This window comes from Colias croceus, chromosome 10 (assembly GCF_905220415.1).
Source record: "Colias croceus chromosome 10, ilColCroc2.1".
Lineage (NCBI taxonomy): Eukaryota > Metazoa > Arthropoda > Insecta > Lepidoptera > Pieridae > Colias > Colias croceus.
In genome coordinates this window covers 7,663,679-7,687,766 of record NC_059546.1, presented here as the reverse complement: position 1 = coordinate 7,687,766, position 24,088 = coordinate 7,663,679, and the positions used below count along the sequence as shown (strand labels likewise).

Below are 24,088 nucleotides of genomic sequence, written 5' to 3'. Positions count from 1 at the left end.
TCATACCGGTCCAATATCGAAAGTATTGTAGAAATTTCGTCCCTCTGAGTGTCAGAGATATCGAGAAAATTTCGCATTTTTATCTTAAGCAGGTGTGAGACTTGTTTTACGAGACGAATAACTAATAAATTTTTAAGGTTCAAGGATAGTGGACAATTTCAAGTGATAGGTAATCCTTATCACTACATAGTCTAAAACAAAGTCGCTTTCTCTGTCCCTATGTCCCTTTGTATGCTTAAATCTTTAAAACTACGCAGTGGATTTTAATGCGGTTTTTTTAATAGATACAGTGATTCAAGAGGAAGGTTTTAGTATATAATTCATTAGGTTTTAGACAAAGCGGGCGAAGCCGCAGGCGGGAAGCTAGTTAGATATATAATAGGTGTTAAAAATTGTCCACTGAAATTGTAACTTTAATCTCTTTGTTTAAAAAGCAAGTCTTTTACTTTAGTTGTATTTATCATTTCAATATTTTCGGTAAAACATGAAGCCTCGGGAAAAAAAATTCTCACTATTAAATATTTCTAAACCCAAAGGAAACGTTGCTAAATGTTTTCCACAACTAAAAATACAGTATGCTCGCAGATTTAGCAGTCCATATATCAAGCTATTTTAGTGATAAGAACCCTAAGTAAACGTAATAGCGCTTATAATAGTGTACCATAAATCTGGGCCAGCCTTTCTCGGGTCTAAGTAAACGTTCGTTCAGAAGTTATTGTTTACCATTATTGCCTTTAGAGATATACGTGTGATTTGATTTATTAACACTTGACAGTATTTGTGTATGTGGTGTTAGGATCATTACTTTTATTGTTTGTTTTTTCCTATATTAGTTTATGAAAAATGTAATGTATTGTCGAAGGAGATAATAGTTCGTAGTACTCCTTGATTTCAATTGTATAAGTAAACATTTGTATGTAACTAACTTAAGCAGTAGTATCCAGTAGTACATTCAGCAGACAAGACGCTTTACGTTAATTCTGAGTTTATAATATAATTAAATAAATAAAATTTAGTTATATGATAATTAAGATATATCTACATTTTTCACAAATAGTTGAAAAGAAAATGTTTGTAATACATCTGCTGCATAACTTTTTACTCTCTCGCATGACTTGTGATTTTCAACTTTAAAAATATTTTAAAGGGACTGTTTTAATTGTTCCGAAACAATGACCATTAACGTTTTGTCCCTCCAGAGAAAAATAAAGGTCCGTTTGAGTGGCTTTTAGGGAACACAAACAAATGTTGGAAGATCGCCAATCAAAACTGCACATTGAGTGGAGATTCGTGTAAACAAAGAAAATACTTTTATTTGACCAAGTTTGGGGAAAATATCTCCGCGGTGCTATGTAAATTATGACTTGGATATGACAGACGATTACGGTTTTTAAACTGCTCTTTGATCTATGCTGTTATTTATTTTGTAAGCTTATATTTACGTTTGATATTAATTTTCTGGCATTTTTTTTATTACAAGCTTTGTATTTGTACTAAAATATGAATGGTTGCTAAATGAACATCAACTATGGGCTTTGTGCGGGTTAATCCGCAGTAAAAACATAGTAAAACATAGCCTATGATAATCATAGATAACGTGGCTTTCTATTGGCAAAATAATTGTTAAATTGGTTCAGTAGATCCAGAGATTATCCCGACAACGTCATAAATATAAGTACCACAGAATTTACCTCTTCAAATATAAGTACCATAGACCAGACTCGGTTACAAATTTAATACTGGATAAAGAAAAATAATAATTTTAATATTTTAAGTTCATCTTCCATCTATAAAGACTTACGTTTTTTATAGAGACTCAATTACCTATAAATTTGTATTAATCAATTCTGCATAACACTGTTTTATTATGTTTTACCGGCTGCTACCTTTTTACCATTTTACTTTATGATGATAGTATATTGATAATATTTAGAAAAAACTTTATTTCTTAGACCAGTTTTAAAAAAACTGGGTCTTATTATACATGATTACCTACTAATTATTGTCTATCTACAGTATACAATATATTTACGATGAAAGATAAAATAATAATTGAACAAATGAAAAAATAAATTAGTTCATGGTAAAAGGAAATGTTGACAAGAAAAACATGGAAAGCCTTTGAAATAAATAACCCAAAATCCATCTCGATCCGAAACTTGACAATTTATTGATGAAAACGACTCCTTTTAGAATTATATTCAGTAAAGTTACTTTGTCATTTTGTTAAGACGCGGTTGTGATAAGACAACAATTGGAAATTTAGATTTCCTTGTTCAACGAAAAACATTGGAACGAATATAATGTTGATGTCTCTTGAAAATTGATTGTTGATCGATTTTCCAATAACTATCATAGACATCTTTCAAATACTGCGAGTTTTAAGTTTATTAATAGATTACAAATTATTCTTATAAATTAATTATCTGCTTAGTATATTTACACTATACACATAGGTAGGTACTCACCTATATTACATTGATGTTTTCTTTTTTGTAAAATCGGTTTAAAAATTTGAACTATAATTTTATACAGAAATGCAAGTAGTAATAAAATAAATAGCGACTATGAATACTTTAAAGAGTCCATATGAATAATCTCTAGTTAGTGTGTTATTCGGTTGTATAATATGTGTTTGTTGTTTGTGTTTTGATTCCCATTCGATAAAATATAAAAATGTTAACTTGAATTTATTGGACTCGATGGATAGATATCAATAGCGGTAAGGCAATGATTACGTCTTTAATGGAGCTCTTAAAGGGATTTGCAGGAGATTTTTCATCAGTTAAGCCTATTTCAGAGTGATTGCAGTCATCGCCGTAACGCAGTACCTAGTTTAATGGTGCAGGAATTAGTTGAATAGTGATGAAAAAAATATAATATTACTACTAAGTAATATAATAATCTTATAATAATATTACTTAGTAGTAATATTACTTCCAAACTCAAACTCATCATTTATTTATTCAATACTTCTTCTAGAAGCACTTTTGAATCGTCAAAACATATTTTAACATTTACCGAAAAGCAGTATAAGTATATGGAGAAGAACCGGCAAGAAACTGCATATTACGTTACTTATATAATATGTTATTAATTAGAATACATAATAATGTATTCTTTTGTAATAGCTAAAACCGCACAATATTATTTTAAATATATTGATTTGTTTCAAATATTACATAATAGAAAATAACCTGATTTTATTATCAAAATACGTCTACCCTACATAACGTAAAGCTTAATAATAACAAGTCCATGTACAAGCTAAAAGAATTGTTCAGTAAAGAAGCCGTAGAATAACATATTAATTAACAATGGTCCTATTGATTTGCAAGCTCAAGTCGTCAAATTAATTTCAATATAACACAAACAGTATTAGTTTTCATTGTAACTTTGTACACAAGTTGACAAGGGTACTATTATTTGACACTGAAAGCGGTAAATAGTCCTTTGTCCCTTAGTTAGAACTATGTCTCATTAATTGGAATTTAATGAGACAAATTTCTAGAAAAAATGTATGGAATTTAATGGAACATCGCCGAAAATCCATTGTTTTATTTTTAGAATCGAAAATATTTGGAAAATCTTTTGATGTCAAGTAACAGCAATTTGTAGAAAATTTTATTATTTTTATTTTCTTAGAATTTCAATCGTTTGTTGTCATGCAATAACTTGATTATTAATATGTCCTCTGTTAAATTTTTCTAAGAGAAATTAACTTTCATAACGAAATCTATGCGATATGAATATGAAAGTTCATTTTTTATATGTGTGATGTGATCACTTTACAGTTTCTACAAAAACAGGTGATAGATTAATTTCATGCATTTGTAATAGTTTTTTTTGAATTTTATATTTTCAAGTGTCTAGAGAATTTGTGACTCAGTGAATTTGTAATGGCAATCGCAATTTAGAATTATTAATTAATACAAGAACTATGAAAAAAAGTAACTACCTATCTCCTTTAATTAAATTACTTTTTTAACCGACTTCAAAAAAAGGAGGAGGTTATCAATTCGGCCGGTATGTTTTTTTTATGTATGTACTTACGCCGATTACTCCGAGGTTTCTGAACCGATTTACGTGATTCTTTTTTTGTTCGATGCGGGATGGTGGCGAATTGGTCCCATAAAAATTTTATTCGGATAGGCGCAGTAGTTTTTATTTTATGATCATTTTTGTCTGTAATTGTAAATGTTGTAAGTTTGAAGTCGGTTGTTTTTAACGCAGTTATAAATATTCATTATTGTTAAACATAATTATTATTAGTTCAACAATAAGAAAAAAACATTCTGCTATTATAATACCTCATAATAACTTTTTCACTATGTTAGATATTTTATTATACTTATGTATATTGATTTACTCTTACCTTCATGTTTCACGATCCCGTTAGCCCTGAAACAAATAATTATTTCATGAAATATGATTGATTAAATGTTAGTATAAAATTGACACTTGAGCGGCTAGGCTAATGGACTAGAACCTATTAATTATTTTAATTTTAAATTGAAATATTTTATTATTTCATCCAAATTGGTTTAGTGCTTTAGGCGCGAAAAAGAGACCGACAGAAACACAGACCGACAGCCAGACGGAGCTTCTTTCGAATTTATAATATTGGTTTGATTTGAAATCTCTATAACATCACGTCATGGTGTGGCACAAAAACTATTCATATTTTGAAACTAAATTAATATTGCATCAATTCGTTCAAAATAAATGTTTTCATAAAATAGACATAGGCCGAATCCAAGCTTTTGTTTTTTTTGACAAAAATAACTGAAAATTGACTTGCAAAACGTCGCCTTTATTAATTCACAAATTGAAATACCAAATTAATTTTCAGTACTTATAACAATTAAATAACCTTTATCATTTCTCGGGTTATCCTGTTTATCTTTTTCATTTTGTGTCTCAACTATTAAGAATATGTGACACTCTTTTATACACCTGAGGCATTAAAAGCCTTTTCAATATTAAAACTTGAAAACATTAATTGCGAGTCCTGTCTCATATATTTCATTTGGAACAGGGTTGGACTAGATATTATCATGATTTAAATAAAAAATAAAAACGATAGAAAACCACAGCCTAAGAAAATAATGGAGCTCTGAACAATACAGTGGTAGGTACGTCGTGAAGCCTATTTTTCACGTCAAGCCTGTCTATAGAATGCCTTTTCATATGACCGCATTTATAGGTCATTGGCTTCAAGCGTAATATTGTTAGGGCCAATGAGATGACCTAATTGAAGTCAAGATTTTCATAAATGTTCAGATTGCCATCTAATCGTATTTTTATAACAACGAGGTTGAATATAGAAAGTATTCGATCAAATTAGGCTAATTAAATCATACCATTCCTATTAAGGAGTATTTAAAAGTAATTTAAGAAATTGAACCTTAATTCTGTCTGTTATTTTATGTATAAGAAAAAATATACTCGGCCATTCATTATGTTTTGAAATCTTTGTCAATAGTTTGGAAGAAGCAATAAAACCTTGCTTTGTACAAACGGTTTATAATGACACACTACTACTCACTCTCAGAATAGTTCTTGAAATCTGGGTTGACCTAGGTTTTGTATTTTTTTTTTGACTATTTCTATTTTTTACATACAGTCTTGCCTTATATTGAGACACAAAATATTTAAAAATATTCCATCCTGTATACACAAAGCCAAGCCCTAAGTAAGTTCGATGATTATTATATGATTTCAATAATAGCCTTGTTAATTTGAAAACCCATAATTCTATTGAATTCATTATAATGAATTTAATGTATTCCCTTGTTTTATTGACAACACAAAGAGTTAATCCGTGCTAATTTTGACTAAATAATTTGATTAACAGACCATTTTCGTTCATTTTGTATAATTTGATAATTTTAACTAAATTTGTTGCGAATTGGAATGTATAACATTATTTTATTGTAATAAACGTCCAATCTAAAATCATTTTGTTTTCCGTTTCTAGATCATTAATGGTTTATGTAACGAAATTCAATTCTAAATTCCATCTTTTTAATGAAAAAGGAATTTTGTAAAATTTTATTCGCATACAGAGTCTTGATTACAAGTACACATTTCTTATTATTCAATTCGACAACGCCTTTGCATAATAATTAAATGAATAAAAATATGCTCAAATGTAGTATTAGTCAAGAATTTTAAATAAGTAACGAAATACTATCAATACTCAAATGCTATAGTTTAATAGATATTTAGTTACGTGTATTTTTAATAATGAAAGTGAATACCATCAATTTTAATTTTGCCTATTTTATATAGGTCTAAGCTATTTCTGAGCCGAAAGAGCCTTTTCTCTAAGGTATTACGAAAATGAAGGTGATATAGAACACCATTCCGAATTCTTATGAATTATATATTAACACCATCATCACCATCCTTTATCTATGTAATTCCCATAGGAATACAAGTCTTGAAGGACGGTTAAGACAATAATACACCTTTCTGACTAAGAGCAAGATGGTATACCTATATTAAACCATATTTTCATCACGTTGTTCAAGAGTTTTCTTCCTTCTTCCGTGGATGCAATATGTACAACACTACTACTACAAAAACTATATTTTGGCCTCGATATCGATCATGTCCAAAATATTATTAAAAAAAACAATTTGACTTTTCTACGATTATATTATATGTATAGTTAAATTTAATTAAATGTGGCACAGTATAAACTTGTCCTAATAATTAATATCGTTAGCATAAACATGTGAACTGCATCAAATTAGCCTCGGGAACACAACATGTGTGATACATGGGGATAAGTTACGGCGGTATATATCAATGGAGTGCGCCAATATGTCCCTTATATAAAGTATACTGTATTTTATATGTAAAACAAATAATGTAATGGGTATGTTAATGAAATAATATGTCTTTGTAATATGTATTTCTTACAATAGCTATAATGATTTTTGTTTTGAAAATATTATTTTTTTGTAAGTAAAGATGGACATTTTCCATATAAAATTAATAATGAATTTATTTTATCCTTAATAGACTTTTATAAATTACAATAATCCAAAAGAGTGTAATTGCTTACTTCTTTACGTGAAAAACTAGATAGCTGTTGCGTTAATAAAATATAATAGATTTATTTGCTGAGCAAAAATTACAATTTCAAAGCAGTTTCATACTTTAAAAAAATATTTAATTAAACATTAAGATTATTTACAATAGCAGGAGTATTAAGTATCCGAAAAATACGTAAAATACACTTAATCTTAATCACTTGGCCAAAAAAACTTTGCACAGCATTGAAATAAAACGGGTTGTTAGAATAAAAAGTAATGTTACGTTTAGGAGGTATTTCGGCAGAAACACAATGAACTTCTTACCTTTGGTGAAGATTTCTTTTATAAAAATTGGTTTTTATATTTGTGCCATTTCTTTATTTGTGTTGTATACAATTTGCAGGGACTGGTATAGAAAATGTAGACAAATAATATTATTTTTTATGGTTGTTATTTCCAATATTAGTTTTATTTTATTGTTTAAGCTGTTTGCTCAGATTGTGAGTATTTTCAATAAGTATATTTATTTCAATTATAAAGCGTATTAGTAACTAAAACTGTATTTATTGAAAACAAATTAATTCGTTAAATTATTTATTTTAAGTACATTTAATTTATTATAATTTTATTTTAGTAAAGGAGCAGTTTCAGACACATTTTCTTCACAATGAAATTTGTTTTAACTTAGTGCAATTTCCAACAGTATTTTTAGAGGATCCTTAATTTAGCTTATCAAACTATTTTTGATGAACAGCGATGAAATCTTAAAAAAACATGTACTTATTTAATTAGTTTGCAAAAAACACTCAAGTTTTACCCTAAAGTTTCCGATGAAAAAAGTTCTTATAAACATTTACTTACTATTTTAAAAATATTCAATTCAGATTTCCCGTCGCCATACAATTCATACTTTATCAGTTAACACCACGTGCGCTCGTAGCGCTCGCTACGAAATCAACTACGAGACCCGTCTACGTGTCAACGTCTACGCGCTACGACGCTCGCGATCAACTGAGCGAAACGACTTACTTATCGCGGAATTCCTTTGCAAATATATTATGAGGTGTGAATTTTTTCACCAAATTTACGTATTGTCTTCCAAGGATTTGGCAGATTCGTTCTCGTTTCTCGTCTTATTTTCCCCATTTACATATAATTTTTATGTCATGTTTGGATTTGTAACGTGCGCAAATGTGATGGAAAATCCTAGCATAATTCGGCGGCTGAAAATTTAATAAAATACGTAATGAAAGATTGAACGAGGTTCACATTATAATGAGAATTCCTGTGAATTCGGGAGGCGATGTAATTCATTTGCGTTAATCGTATATATGTTAACAATTAAATATATTAAAAAACATGCTTGTGTTGATTTCTCCGATAACATTGTTCTTTATGATAGCGGCTAATCTTGATAGATAACTGGATAAAATATTTTTATTGCATGAGCATTTTTCTTTTAATTTACTGTCGCTATATATTACGATATTCCTAGGTTTATGACACCAATACCATTTGTTACAGTGGAGTGCATGAGAAATCTCTCTAGATTAAATTTTCTAGGATATTTTTCGTCGGGTGGTTGATTTAATGACATTCCGTTGATATATATTCCACTTAGATGAGAATGTAATTTATTTTCTCGTGTGAGTAAGCATTGCACATCGATTGAAGTATTTGTTTATTAGCTACAGAGAGATAATCTTTTATGCTGTTCATTTTAAGTTTATATCTTGTAGGATTGTATTCATGTCTACAATTAATTAGTTTGTTGACCTTTTATTATATATCTTTGATGATACTAAAATAGACAATGAGCTTAATACGAAGCAATAGGCATTGTCTCAAAACAAAATAAAACTCAACTTAAAAAATAAGGCTGTTTATATAAAGCTAATTTTAATATTATCTAATTGTACCTAGATCCAAAGTTAGCTTACCTAAGTGTTTGAGTCATTAAATAACCTTAATCCTTATTATTGAAATATTGACTATAATAAAAACTGAACTTTGACTTCAATAGAACAAACACGTAAAAAACATATTTAGGTTATTCTCATTTTTGAAGTCGATTAACAACCATCTAGAAGGCAACGTAAATAAGAAATTAAATGTCAACTTGGCTATTTTTAATACTGGCATATAACGACATCGTATTAACAGAGCGTCGCTGTTAGTGCTCACCGCTTACACATAGAATGTGAAATGTGAGTGTTAATTCGTAATATGAATGTTTGTCCCGCACTTGTGGAAATCCTTGAAACGGCTTACATCTTACACTAGTTACAACATCTAATTATTCTCTACCTTTGTAGAAGATACAATTGACTGAATAAAGGAGAAATTATAACAGAATTGTTCAAGCAATGTTTCAAAAAGAAGGTAATGAAATATCTCTTTATCAAAGGTTACCTTGATGTTTTTCAATTGATTTCTTTATAACCGTTAGGATCGTGTGTGATACAAAAATTACTTTCTTTGTGAACTCAAATTGGAATTTAAGGTCGTTTTTGAGTGTTTATTCTTAGTACACGGTAAATGGAAGAGATAGACTTATTTAAATGAAATAAAATATACGCTAGGCAATAATTATAACCAAATTTGATCCGCCTATTAGCATAGACATAGATTTCACACATATCCGAATCATAAAAACACGTTGAATTACACCTAGGTACATAAAAAATAATTTTAAATTGAGTTGTGATTTTCTACAAATTATATAAATCTATACTCATTTTACAGAGTTTGTTTGTTTGTTTGTTTGTTTGTTTGTTTGTTTGTTTGTTTGAACGCGCTTATCTCGGGAACTACTGGTCCGATTTGAAAAATTCTTTCACTGTTATATAGCCCATTTATCGAGGAAGGTTATAGGCTATGTGTCATCACGCTACGACCAACAGGGGTGGAGCCACGGGGGTGAAACCGCGCGGAGCAGCTAGTATTAGATATAAATTGATTTTTCAATTTATCTGCGCATGTTATAACATCATCACTGCTCGAACGGTGAAGTAAAACATCGTGAGGAAACCGACATGTTGAAGAATCAAAAGTTCGACGACATGACGTGTCATCCGCCAACCCGCACTTGGCCAGCGTGGTGGATTATGGCCTGTACCCTCATAGGAGGTCCGTGTCCCAGCAGTGGGAACGTATATGGGCTGATGATGATGATGATGATATAAAGATGTAAAATTTGCTTTGAACAAACCAAAAATATATCATTATTACAGTCATAGTCACAGTAAACCAAAAGGCGTAATCCCGATGTTAGAAAACCTTCACCACGCTCTAGAACACGATTATAAAAACGCTTTTATGAAACTTGTTAAGCTATTTACTTTTCATGCCCCTACAAGTTTTCTCTATATGTACAACCCTTGCTAATTTTAAAGATGAAAGCCTTTGAAACATATCTATAATATATAGAATACTTCTTTCAGGTACATCTTCTCAAGGTCTTTTTTATTTACGTTGTTATCATCAATCTCATGACTCTGTATGTATCTATAAATGAAACAATTATAGTTATTCAGGTTAAATCTAATTTAATAGTATGCTCCTTTTTTAACCCGTAATGAAAAAATCTGAATACAATAAAAAAAAAATCCAATGTGGTAAAAGGCAGCACAGACGTTTTCCTCGGCCAGCCTTGGATTGCTTCGCGAGGCTGCTCGCTCTTTGCACCCGCCTATTGTTCACGTTAAAATATTAAACTTTCGAATCTGTCATAGCCATCATTCACGAAAATAAATCGACCGTATAAAAAATGTGTATCCTAAATTTTTTCCGCTACAAATATCCAGGTAGGAACCGAACACGCGTCTAAAACAAAACGTTCATAAAAAATATGCTAGAGTAATCGCCTGCCGGATTCAACAACCGTGAAATATAACGAACAAAGCTTCCACGTACGTATATCTTTTGTATTGAACAAAATAGCTAATGGAGTGAAAATTTAAAATAAAAGATTAAATTTCTAACACGCTTTTTCTATACCCTCTTAATACAGTTTTAACTGGGGTAAGATACACTTTGAGCGTTCGAAATCTATCTATCAAACTTTTTAATTTCAAAGCTTTATTTTAAATATTTTTTGGTCTTTGTTATTGCCATTTAAAACGAATTTCGAAATTATATCCACTAAAACGTTTATGGAGAAGAAATATTCTTAGAAACTTTATTCAAATATAAATCTTCAGCTTTATAATATTAGTATCTATAGATAGTTACTAATATTATAAAGCTGAAGATTTTGATTGCTTGTTTGTTTATATTTGAACGCGCTAATCTCAGGTCCGATTTGAAAAATTCTTTCGGTGTTAGATAGCTTATTCATCGAGGAAGGCTATATATCATCACGCTAATACCAACAGGAGCGGAGAAATGCGGGTGAAACCGCGGAGCACAGCTAGTACAAGATATTCTACCCAAAACACTATTTTATACGAAAAATTTACGTAAATGTAAAGAGAAAGTTATATATTTACTGATATCTATTTCAATTATATTTACACAGATCAATCATGCAACATAAATGAAATCGGAACATTCCATAATTTAAATCTGTTAATATACATTTATTTCAGTGCTGTGAAAAGTTTATCATAAATCCGTTTGTACAATGGATAGTGAATAATAAATGGTGGTCATAAATCTTGTATGAAAAGTCTATAAATCTGGGCGGTAGCTCAGGTTAACCGCGTTTGGATGAACGGGTACATCTACAGGCAAATACAACTATTTTTCATTACATTATTACATGAACAATTGTTTTAGTCTGTTTTAAAGTTTATGTACCATTGGTTTGGTGGGTTGATAAGGAAATAATATAAGGTCACTAGATTGAATTCAAAAAAATTAACGTTAATAAATACCATTCGCTCAAATTAATCAGTTCCTTTTTGATACAATTTGGTTGTATACTTTGTTTACTTATATTTATGTAAACTATAAAATCAATCAATGAAAAGTACAAAGTTTTTAAATAATAACAATATATAATTTTATCATAATTAGACGCATTGTATGTTCATAATTAAAACTTAAAGATAAGAGTGCTCTCATATATTTGAACACATTTAAATACAATTGTTTTTCCAATAATATTGAAAAAGTTAAAAGTATTCTTTTCAATCTGAATTAATCATTAAGTCATGAGGGACTTAAATTTAAATCGAAATTGCGAACTTTTAGTAAAATTAAAAAGAACATAGAATCTACATTAAGATTATTCGATAATATAATTTGGAGTAAGCGAAGTTTTCATTAAATGGTTTAGGGGATTCGCTTTTAAAGTTTTAATGGCATTGTATGGATATTTTTTTCCACAAATCAATATGGTTTATGAGCATGGATGAATGCTATCAATAATGCTATACGATAGTCTAAAGAAATTCGGTTTGTTGCTTCTGAATTATGTATGAATGTAGTTAGATGGTTGCAGATAAATATTCTACGTTTATCAATATAAAAGAAGCAAATAAAAAGGAAGCATTCCATATCAGAAGTCTTATAAATTTGTCCTAATTATAGTGTAGCTTCCGGAAAAGATGTTCCACGCCATTTGTGCAAATTTACTTCAATGTATTATACAAAATGTGAAATTTCTGCAAAATGAATATGATTTTGTTAATAGTATGAAGTAAAAATACGATTATTTGTTCGGATGTATAACACTTGAAAGATTTTTTGTAAAATGTTATTTGTTGAGTATCTAAAGCTGGCTACTCATGTACCTGCAGCAGGGGCATATTGGAACAATCTCGGTTACACGGCGGTCGGAGTAATTTCAGTTATTTACTAAATTGCCCCTGTTTGCCTATACATAACAATTTAAGGGCTAATTAAGGGTGCAATTCCAATATTGCCCCTGCTGCAGGTAGGTGAGTAGCCCGCATAACAGTCAATTTAGTCAAAAGTGCAGGAAAATTAAGTGAAAATTAAATGGAGAGACTTCAATAAGATTCAATCCGTAAAATGTAATAGCCAAGATAAGTTTACAAAGGGAAACCAAACTTAAAGTCCGGATCGAATCTTCATAAATGCTGATCGTTTTATAGACGTAAGTTAGACTTGCAATATGCTGAGTTCCTAGAAATTTTCGATTATATATCCGACGAGTTATGTTCTTTGATTTGCCTTATATTTTAGGACCAGCTTCTCGCCTTGATGCTACCTGGGTAGACATTTTTGAGATTTTATAAATTTAAGTTATATTAGGTATTGTAAAATCCAACAGTAACAATAAGTTAACTCTACTTTTCCTAATCTATGATGATTTGACAGCTTTTTCCTCCCAATTGTATACAATAATGATATTCGAATATTAGCTATAATATCTCGGCTGGTTCGACACTTATATTTTAATCCGTTAAAAGTATTTCATTTTTAAATATATCACAATAGCCGTAAGTTAAGAACAAGAAAATACAACATAATTAATCTGGGTACAATCAATGCGGGATCCGAGATATTATAGCCCTTTTAACACGTTGCACGCTTTACGACCCACCGGTGAGCCCAGCTTACTTTTCCATTCGAGCCAAGCCGTAATCAGATAATCGGTAATTTTCATCAACTTTAAATTTTAATCCCAATGTTCATAAAATTAAGTAATTCGTATGATAAATAAAAACTAGCGACTTTTACCGTCTAGTTTTTAAGATATTGTAAAAGGCTCACGGGTGAGTCCCGTGGCCTCATGCAAAGGATTTTGTATTTTCCGTTGGCGGGGGGCCGCGGGGTCACCGCACGGCCCACGGCGCCGCACGCTCACGCGCGACACTTCCGTGCGCTACGTCGAGTAGTGAGGATCGGTTACGCTTTTTTCTTCAAAAATGGATGATTTTGATGATTTTGAACTAACTCAAGAGGAGCTAACGCAGTTAGAAAGGAATTGTTTTGTTTTAACAAGAACCACAAATAATTTTTTTTTCGTCGTAAATCTATACATATAATAAATCTGTAGAAGGGTCAATTCTGTACATTGAAAATATTGAAAAAATAAATAGCAGGGGGTGTTACTGGATCGATACCAAACCCAAATATGTGATTAAAAAATTTTTTGTCTGTCTGTCTGTCTGTCTGTCTGTCTGTCTGTCTGTCTGTATGTGAAGGCATCACATGAAAACTAGCGGTTCGATTTCGATGAAACTTGGTATAATTATACCTTATTATCCTGGGCGTAAAATAGGATACTTTTTATCCTGGAAAAATACGTAGAAAAAAATTAATCTTAATTTTTCAGTTTTATCCATAGACGTTGTTCCGTAGAACCGCGAACACACGTTGCGTATTATTATAGGCCTAGCCGTATTTGGGAATTGGGTCCAATAGATATTTATAAGATGTTATTGACAGAGGTACTCAAAATGGAGAAATAACCATCCACGCGAAGACCGACATCCGCGCGGACGGAGTCGCGGGCGGAAGCTAGTACATATAATAAATCTGTAGAAGGGTCAATTCTGTACACTGAAAATATTGAAAAAATAAATACCAGGGGGTGTTACTGGATCAATACCAAACCCAAATATGTGATTAAAAAATTTTTGTCTGTCTGTCTGTCTGTCTGTCTGTCTGTCTGTCTGTCTGTATGTGAAGGCATCACGTGAAAACTAACGGTTCGATTTCGATGAAACTTGGTATAATTATACCTTATTATCCTGGGCGTAAAATAGGATACTTTTTATACTGGAAAAATACGTAGAAAAAAATTAATCTTAATTTTTCAGTTATCCATAGACGTTGTTCTGTAGAACCGCGAACACACGTTGCGTATTATTATAGGCCTAGCCGTATTTGGGTCCAGTAGGTATTTACAAGATGTCATTGTCAGAGTTAATCAAAATGGAGAAATAAACCATCCACGCGAAGACCGACATCCGCGCGGACGGAGTCGCGGGCGGAAGCTAGTTTAGAATAAGAGTGTCGTATTTTCATTATGTGTTTTATTTCAATAAATATTTGATTATTATTATATGTTTTATTGTCTTAATTAAATCTAAATAATATTTTCTACCATATCGTTAACAACAACCCTAGCATTCTTACAAAAACCCGGATAAAACTAGTAAGTTTCCATCGGATTTGAAAACCACGCAGTCCGTACCGGCTACTGGGCCTCGTGGCTCACTTCCATACGTGTTTTGTTTCATAGCTGCAGTCTGTGGCTTGTGGGAAGCGTTTACGTTGGACCTGTCACGCGGCTCACGGGTGACCACCATGGCTCGAACGGTCCGGTATGATAAGGCTCACCGATGAGCCTTGTGGCCTGAATGGAAATACTCGATTTTTCTTAAAGCGTTTAACGTGTTAATAAAACTTCTTATTCGTGTCTGTTTTGAAGTTTACAACACATATTATAATTATGTAGATGCTTATCAAGGACCCCGATTCCTAAGACGAAGTTTCTATATTAACATTCCTCATTTTTTTATAAACGTAATTGTGAATTTTCTTTTATTATTTAACGATTGACCAAAGGAACAAAGAAGTATCAATCATTCATATGATTGATACTTCTTTAATTCTTTATATTAGTACTTTGTATATTAGTACTTTCTTAATATTATGTTGTACTGATACTTTCACTTGTAAACATAAAATTATCTGCGTTCTTAATTGAAAATTAACAAATCTGCTAAAATAAAATCGTCATCTAGCCCTGTGTGAATTGTCTGTGAATCTTTTTAAAATGAAATCTTTTTCTATTATATATTTTCTTCGCTTTGTAAAAAGTGGTTGGATAGGCTACATTTTCAGGTAAGATGGTATAATGGAAGCAAATTTAGTATCGATTCCTATGATATTGAAATCTAAATATAATTTTTATCAACGAAGCCACCGATATGGCTTCGTCGGAAAATAATTAAATTATACTTTATCCGATCAAACTGGATGATATGATTAAAAATCTCAGCGGAAAATGAAATTACAAACTTTTGAAATATCCAATAAGTTATTTTTAAATAATCATTGTTTCATATTTTAACAACGAAATTCCATCAAAAATGTTTGATAAAAGGACGATTTATGAAATGAAATAACAAGGTATTAAACATACCTACTTATAAAATATCTCAGTAATATTATTCTGGAGTCAAGGTCATACTGGATTAAATAGTCTAGACTTGTTGTTCTCGTGTGATTTTTGCTTATTTTTTTTCATTACAGGTACATGAAGAAAAGGATACGCATTACGCACCTTATACTTTTAATGTATCTTATAACTTATGTCCTATAAATAGGGTCTTCTGAATCTTCTATAATCCACCACGCTGGCTAAGTGCGGGTTGGTAGATGTCACATATCGTCGAGTTTTTAACATGCCCGCTTATTGACAGGGTTTGATTCGTCGTATTAACAATGGATACAAATGTGTAGGAGTATATCTCATCAGTACTATTTTCAATCACAAATATTAAATAAAAATTTCATACAAATCTCAATATAAAACATTTTTAGAAGTTTATTACATTCTTTGCAAGGAATTCTGTATAACGTGAACATCGCAAACCTAATTAGATTATCCATAAGGCATTGAAAACCCACGTTGTATGTAATCTAAAAATAGTGCACTCTACGTATTTGCCTTGGATAGTACGTAAATATTAAGCTTTATGAAGCGGAATGAAGCCTTGGCTCGGATGGTATGTGACACATGCATCGAAATATTATATTGCAAATCTTATTTTCATTCGTTTTTATAAGGAACTAGGTTTTCGCCCGCGGCTTCGCCCGCGCAGTCAAAGAAAAACCCGCATAGTTCCCGTTCCCGTGGGATTTCCGGGATTGCGTCATTTTCCCGGGATAGAAAGTAGCCTATGTCCTTTCTCGGGTATCAAAATATCTCCATACCAAATTTCATGAAAATTGGTTCAGTAGTTTAGGCGTGATTGAGTAACAGACAGACAGAGCTACTTTCGCATTTATAATATTAGTATGGATGTTGCTAAAATCCTTTAGCAAGTTACCTGTTCTCCAGGTGGTAGATAAATTTAAGCAAAAAAATAATAATGAGGGTTAATCACATGAAACCTACACATTCAAAGAGCTTAAAATATATATAACACACATACGTGTAAGCATCCTACTTTTTCTTTTGTTTTAAAAGTTATTAAAATTTCATGGTCGCATCATGTCGATGCCGTCACATCATAGAGTAAAGCGACGATTTTGGTATCTTTGAATCTTGCCAAAGAAGTTTTACTTCAGACGTGGTTTGTGTGCTCTGCACATCCGCACTTTTTTTCATTAGGTACGCAAACTTTAAAAATATTTTAAATTCTCGTATTAGGTATTGTTTATGTCTCCGTGTACTGCAAACTGTTGTGAGCAATATAACATAGGATTGTAATTTTTTATTCCTGTTTCTTCCAACATTCTTCTTTTAACAAACATTCATATTCAGCAAATATGGCACAAACATAATTGCCACAGAAAAACCGAATACCAAAATCAAATATCTCATCGGATAACAGAATTCGGAATTCAGTAAGGGATATGAATTTCACAGTTTTGAAACTCAACCACTCTCTGTATGTTCGCGGGATTTCGGAAATTATTGTTCACTGGGCGCATAACAGAATTAATGGTAGGGATGTCAAATTGTTAAAAAAAACGTATGAAATAGTATTAGTAGTTAAGAAGTACACGGCAAAGTTAGTAGATGCTTTAAACAGAGTTGGACATTGGGTACTTTATTTGACATTGTAATTTTGTTACATAATAATATTATGCATTTGATTGGCTTTGAATACAAAAATGTAAAAAAAATGTTTTCACAAACACAAAAATATGTTTAAATTGTACTTAAAATAAGATTACAAATAAAACAATGTCATCAAGAACTTAAATAAATTATTTGGCCAGTTTCGACAAGGTAACATTTATTGTAAAATCGAAACTTCTCAAAACATCAATAGGTATATAAATAGAAGTATAACGATTAATTGACCGAGCTAAATATAACCTTCAACTAAATAATTATTTAGAAAGTAATTTATTTCTATGAATATATTATCATACTCATCGATGTTTTTTTGACGTGACAACGTCTTATAAATTGGTTTGCCGGATGACACTTCAAGAAACTGCGTTACGCTCCGCTCACGTTATGCGCTCACAATGAGAGCGAGTGAGAGGCACGCGTCCCTTCCACTCGGGCATGGTTAGCCCGCCTAAGAGCGAGAGAGACAGACATAAAAAGTCGTTGTCACGTAAAACTTTCGCCCGTATACCGACTTTACAGGCAACCAATTTTTTTTTTATTATGTATTTAGTTATTTATTAAATTTTCACGAAATTTATTTCAGTAAAAGTAATTATTCATACCGGCTGGTTCACAAAACGTTGGACTGATTCACATAAATGATAAGCCGCCAAAATTATGTACGTGATAAGCATTCATTCGCAGAACCCTATATTCAAATCTCAACGGATTTGGTACATTCAGTGTGACCCACATGACATAAAATAAGTGTGCGACAACCCTAGATAAAACGAACAAGCAAAATACAAGCAAATACGATTAATTTCCTTCCTTCATTCGAATGTATTTTTATTGTTTAATTTGTCTGTTTATTTAGTTAAACTATTATGCAATGAACTTCGCGACTGAAAATGGCAGCAAGCAATTAGATAGGTACTGAAGAAGTAGTGAACTAGTTTCAGTAATTCCATTCAAAATTTACTCAGAGATTGCTATAACTTTTCTTATTTAATTTATCTTGTGTTAATATTATGATAGAGTTTATTTCGATTGGCATATTATTTAAGTTTATGTATTCATATCATATCATATCATATCATACTCGTATTTATGTATGTCGACAATCACCGATTTCGTTCTGTTGTAATTCCAAAACTGTTCTTAGTATTTTATACTTAAATTGGACATAGGTACACCGTTAAATCAACACAAAGAGGAGCAGTAACTTCTTAGACTTTGCAATTTACAATTTGTGTGAATGTTAATAAACGCCAGTGTTCGACTAATGATAATTTTAAAAAACACCCAAGCACTTTGCCTTAACCAATAAAAATATTACATTGATTTCGGTTCTGGCACACACATTATTACTTACATTCAATGAAGCATAATGTAAATTCGAACGTTTAATGGACTTCCACATAAACGTAATACCAACAATGTTTAATAAACTCATCTCTCATTAAGAGGCAGTTAAAAGCTAGAATGTTTTAAACTCCCTATGAATATCGAATAAATAATAAACTTTCGCAGATTGTGAAACTACGCGAACCGCTCTATTAAAAACTTCAGCCGTGGGCACCGTGTTACCCTTATGCGGCGTCTTGTACAACTTTGTACTTATTTTATGTTGCTTTCACGTCTCCCAGAGGAATGTAGGAAAGTTAGGCGTATGAAAATAAACAACAAAGCGTCTATAACTCACTTAAAACTAATGCAGTGCTGTGAAATTTGCATCAAACTATATTGCTCCCAGCGCGGTCGCTTCTAGAGATGTGCGTGGTATGATTTATTTTTTGATATATTAAACCGTATACGTACTTCCGCGTCTCACGTTATTATCTACAGCCTCTGTGGTGCCTGAGCTTAATGTTTAGCGCTATATCTGGTTTATTTTTGGCTCGAATGCTGAGGGTCGTAGTGTGATACGAAAAAGATTACTATGGTGCGTAGGGTGCGTAGGTGCTTACAAATGCTACGCAATATAAACAAATAAAATGGATCATGATAATTGTGGCAAGCTGTGTGTGGTTCATGAAATAAAATTAATAATATATCATGCCCCATTTCCAATGTATTTTTATGCCTGCTGATAATTGTAAAAACTAACAAACATTTGAATCAACTAGGTACCCTTTCTTAACAAAATATCTATATAACATTCATTGATATCAACTTGCTAGCTCTATCAGCATTATAGAGACCATATAAAATTCATCCTATTATCCCTTTTTTTAGATTAATTCAAATTTAAAATTAAAGGTAAATAGGTTACTATAACAATTCATACAGAAGTTGTGACGTTTTTGCTAATATCCACCAAAACGCGCAATAGTTCCACGATATATCAAACCGCAATTAATTAAAATGTGCTGAAATAAAGCGGACGTGTGGGTAGTTGGAAACTTTTAACATTATCCGCATCGCCTAAGTTATTATTAAAGGGTGTGTTTTATAACAGCTTCATTTGTTACGTGATGTTGGGTTCTGATTTTGTGTAGGTAATAGTTATTACTGATCGCTACAATTGTATGCTGGGCTTATAATTTGAGGTTTTATACAGTTTATGAGTTGCAATATTTCCTATTTTACTATTTACTTTTGCTCAACGACATTTATTAAGATCAAATTAACTAATAATTTTAATTCTCAAAAGATTGACTAGACAGATGCATTATGTGTGCATCTGCCCCCTACCCCACAAGGAGATACGAGAAACCTCTGATAGACTCATTGTATAATAGAACAAATTTGTTGTTTTTGTTAATTGGAGAATTAATGTTAATTAATCTACCCCATTAATCCATTGTTATAAATCCACAATAATAGCATTAAAACAAAAAGATTATTCTTAATAGAAACACAGTTTTCTGCGTATAAAGTTACTTTGTTTTAACAATCATTTCATTACAATCAATCATAATTATGTTCTTAGAAAGTTAACCAATTTCTGAGCATTGATTCTGATAAAGCTCAAAGGATCTTTCAAATTGCTAAGTTTGTTGGCTAATACGGATAGTCCCAGATGAAATAAATAATATATTTTTTTATTTTTTGTTCTTCTCGTTTATATGATATTATATTACCTATTATGTTGTTTCAATTAAGACAAATACATATATATTATATACCTACCTATAATGGTGCAATATATTGAATGAATGAATGAATATTCTTTATTGCTTATAAATAGATAAATACAAGTGGAAAAGCACACAACACATAATATAAAATAAGCAAAAGGCGGCCTTATCGCTAGGTAGCGATCTCTACCAGGCAACTCTTCATATAAAGGAAATACACAAAACAAAAGTGGGTGAGCAAAAACAAGGCAAACTGGAAAAAAAAAATTATATTAGTTATTTATTATTTATATTAATAGTGTAGTCTACATAATATTAAAATATTATTCTTAAAGGGTTATAAATATGCGTTTGGAAAAATAAATGCAAATATGTACTTTCATAATGTTACCTATATATTTTAATTAAATTGTTAAGTCCGACGTCCAAGTTACTTACTTCTTGTATGTTAACTTAGGTAGTAGAGCTGTACATCCCTTTTGGCGTATAAAAGACAGGTTGCCTAGTTAGGAGTCTTAACTTTCTTGTAACATTCAATTATATTTAAAACTAGCTTTTCGCCCGCGTCTTCGCCCGCGTTTTCAAAGGAAAACCCGTATAGTTCCCGTTCCCATGGGATTTCCGGGATAAAACCTATCCTATGTGCAAAATTTCGTTATAATCGGTTCAGTAGTTTATGCGTGTAAACCATACATAGATACACACATAAAAACCTTTCCTCTTTACGTGAAAACCATACATAGATACACACATACAAACCTTTCCTCTTTATAATATTAGGTAGTCTAGATAAACTTCACTTTTCATATAGAAACTTAATGCGATAATTTCTAACATTTTTATAATATTTTACAGAGATATAATATCATGTTCATACGGTTTTATAGCCTACCAGACTCAAATTGAGTTTTTTAATAAAAACCTTGTTTTAGCGTTAAATAAGAATTTTAGAACCCTTTTTAATTACGTGACGTTAGTCCTACGGGACGAGGATAATTTATTTGCGACCTGGCACTTTTTCTTTAGTCATTTCCTATCCAAATTTATGCCTAGTGACTGAGTGAGAAGATTTTTATTAAAAAACTTTCTTCTTCGACTGTGGAGCAACTAATTTTTGATTGCGTAAGTTCAGTTAAGTTGGTATACAAAACCAAGACTTACGAACACTAATGTTTCGAAAAAGATTGATTGGAAGATTTGTCTCATTCATTTTAAAAACGTAAAATATTGTGAAGATGGATGTATGGATAAAGTACATGATTGTGTAACGCCGGAACACCTAATTAGAATGAAATTTAGTACCAACATTGACAAATAAGCATAGCACTAATTTTATTATACGTAATAGAAGTTAGAAGGCAAGTAAAGTCACTGGCTTAAGTTAGTACAGCGTATTTGTTAATGAAAATTAAAAATATATCAAGGGAGTTAAAAATTGGCGGCTTCCCCTGCTTAATTTCGTATTCATTGCGAAAATAAAATTCTGTCATCAAAATTGTTCAGATGGTTGATCGATTTAAAAGAGCTATGTTTAAATATAAATCAAACGAGCCGATTAATTTTAACGAAGGAATTTAATATAAATATCTGTAGCTGTAATTAAAGCATTTTCATTTGTAAATGGCAGGTTAATTCATTAAGAAGGTTGCGACAAACAAATATATTTATAGCTTTATAATATTAGTATAGATTTGTAGTGTTAGGTATACATTATTTGACGGTCTTTTTGACACAGTGGTTAATACGGGACCGTAACACCGAAGCTACCTGGGTTCATTTCCTGGTAGAGACTAACATAAAAAGTGTCAGTCTGGCAGGATACAGGTATGGATCAACCTGTCAAGGGAAATAGATTGACAAAAAACGACTTTGTTGTGTAATCGTGAGTATAATCAAACTATCATCATAATATTATAACAAACACATTTGTAATATCAATCCATAAGTACATTACATAACCCTTATAACGCTGATTCAAATCTTGCAAACACTTTTCACCATCCAAAGGTTCTGTGAGAGATTTCAAATAAATTTTTACGTTTACGACAATGGTATGAATAAGACTACGAACGGTTCGTAATATCTTCATTGTACTTAATGACTGTCGTGTCAAAACCCTGCTTAAGAATGCTTTGTTCTATCTAAGGAACAGCTATGAAATTTAATTGAAGGCCGTGTGCGAATTTTAATTAAAACATTACCTTCGTATCCACGATTGTGTTGACGTGGTTGGTTTTAAAAGTTATAAAATGGAAATCTTTTTTTCTTCAATTAAGTATAATTATTTAAAAGTCGAGATGTATAGCATGACTGATTGCTTCATTTTCTTTCGTCAACAATTTTGATAAATTTTAGTACAATCATATAAATACATTTTTCCATGTACTCTGCGTGATGTAGAAGTAAAAATAAAAAACTGGCTTTGGACTCTAGATTACGAAGAAACGGAAAATCTTATAACTTGAGTATATAGTACCCACTATTACACACACACACACACACACACACACACACACACACATTCAAGGCCAAGGCAACACTAAAACACACATATGCATGCCGGAAAAAACAATTTCTACTTTAATTTTTTTGTTTGTTAAACATTTTTATTTTTTATTGTTCTTATTGGCATTTCTTGAATATTCTTTGGAAGAGGGCGCTGGCTCCTGACATACAGGTTTTTACCTAGTTTGGGAGTCAGAGACTTCACAGTATTTCAAAATGTAAAACTATTGTCAATAAAGAATTTTTATTTTTATTTATTTAAAATCTTAGGGCAATCTTCATCCTATCAGTCTTAGGCAAATACTTCGTATACTTTTTTATGTTATAAAACCTAAGAGAGAAGTGGAATGGATGAAATTTTGCTATAGAGCATTTGATCACTTATAACGCCAAGTGAAACGTGGGTAGTCATTTATGAATACAACAATTAATACTCATTAGTGATTGGTAGAACGTCCATTCCTCATAAAATCACATTAACGAACACCCAATTAATGAATGCCGATTTCCTTGTTATATACACATGTTCGTATGTAAATTACGATTTATTCAACAACTCTCGTTTATTGTTTTAAATATAAAATCGGTTTCATAATTAATCGGAGGCTATTATGTATCGAAAATGCGGCGAACTGCAGGTAATCATTATAGTGATTAATGCGTCCGTGAAAATAATATGGAACTTGCTTTATTATGTATGTAATATGTGTTTTATTATATGGCTTGGTAAATGCCTATTT

General features: G+C 31.2%; 1 protein-coding gene across 1 annotated transcript in view; it reads right to left on the bottom strand.

Moving 5' to 3' along the window:
* LOC123695042 (suppressor of lurcher protein 1-like) overlaps nt 1-8,049 on the bottom strand; it is a 48,175-nt gene extending 40,126 nt beyond the window's left edge. Inside the window, exons 1-2 of the mRNA XM_045640733.1 lie at nt 7,908-8,049; nt 4,376-4,401 (exon numbers count right to left, since the gene is read on the bottom strand). Coding sequence (XP_045496689.1) covers nt 4,376-4,381 — 6 coding nt within the window. The 5' untranslated portion in view covers nt 4,382-4,401; nt 7,908-8,049. The remainder of the gene's footprint in view (nt 1-4,375; nt 4,402-7,907) is intronic.
* Between the last annotated feature and the right edge of the window lie 16,039 nt (nt 8,050-24,088).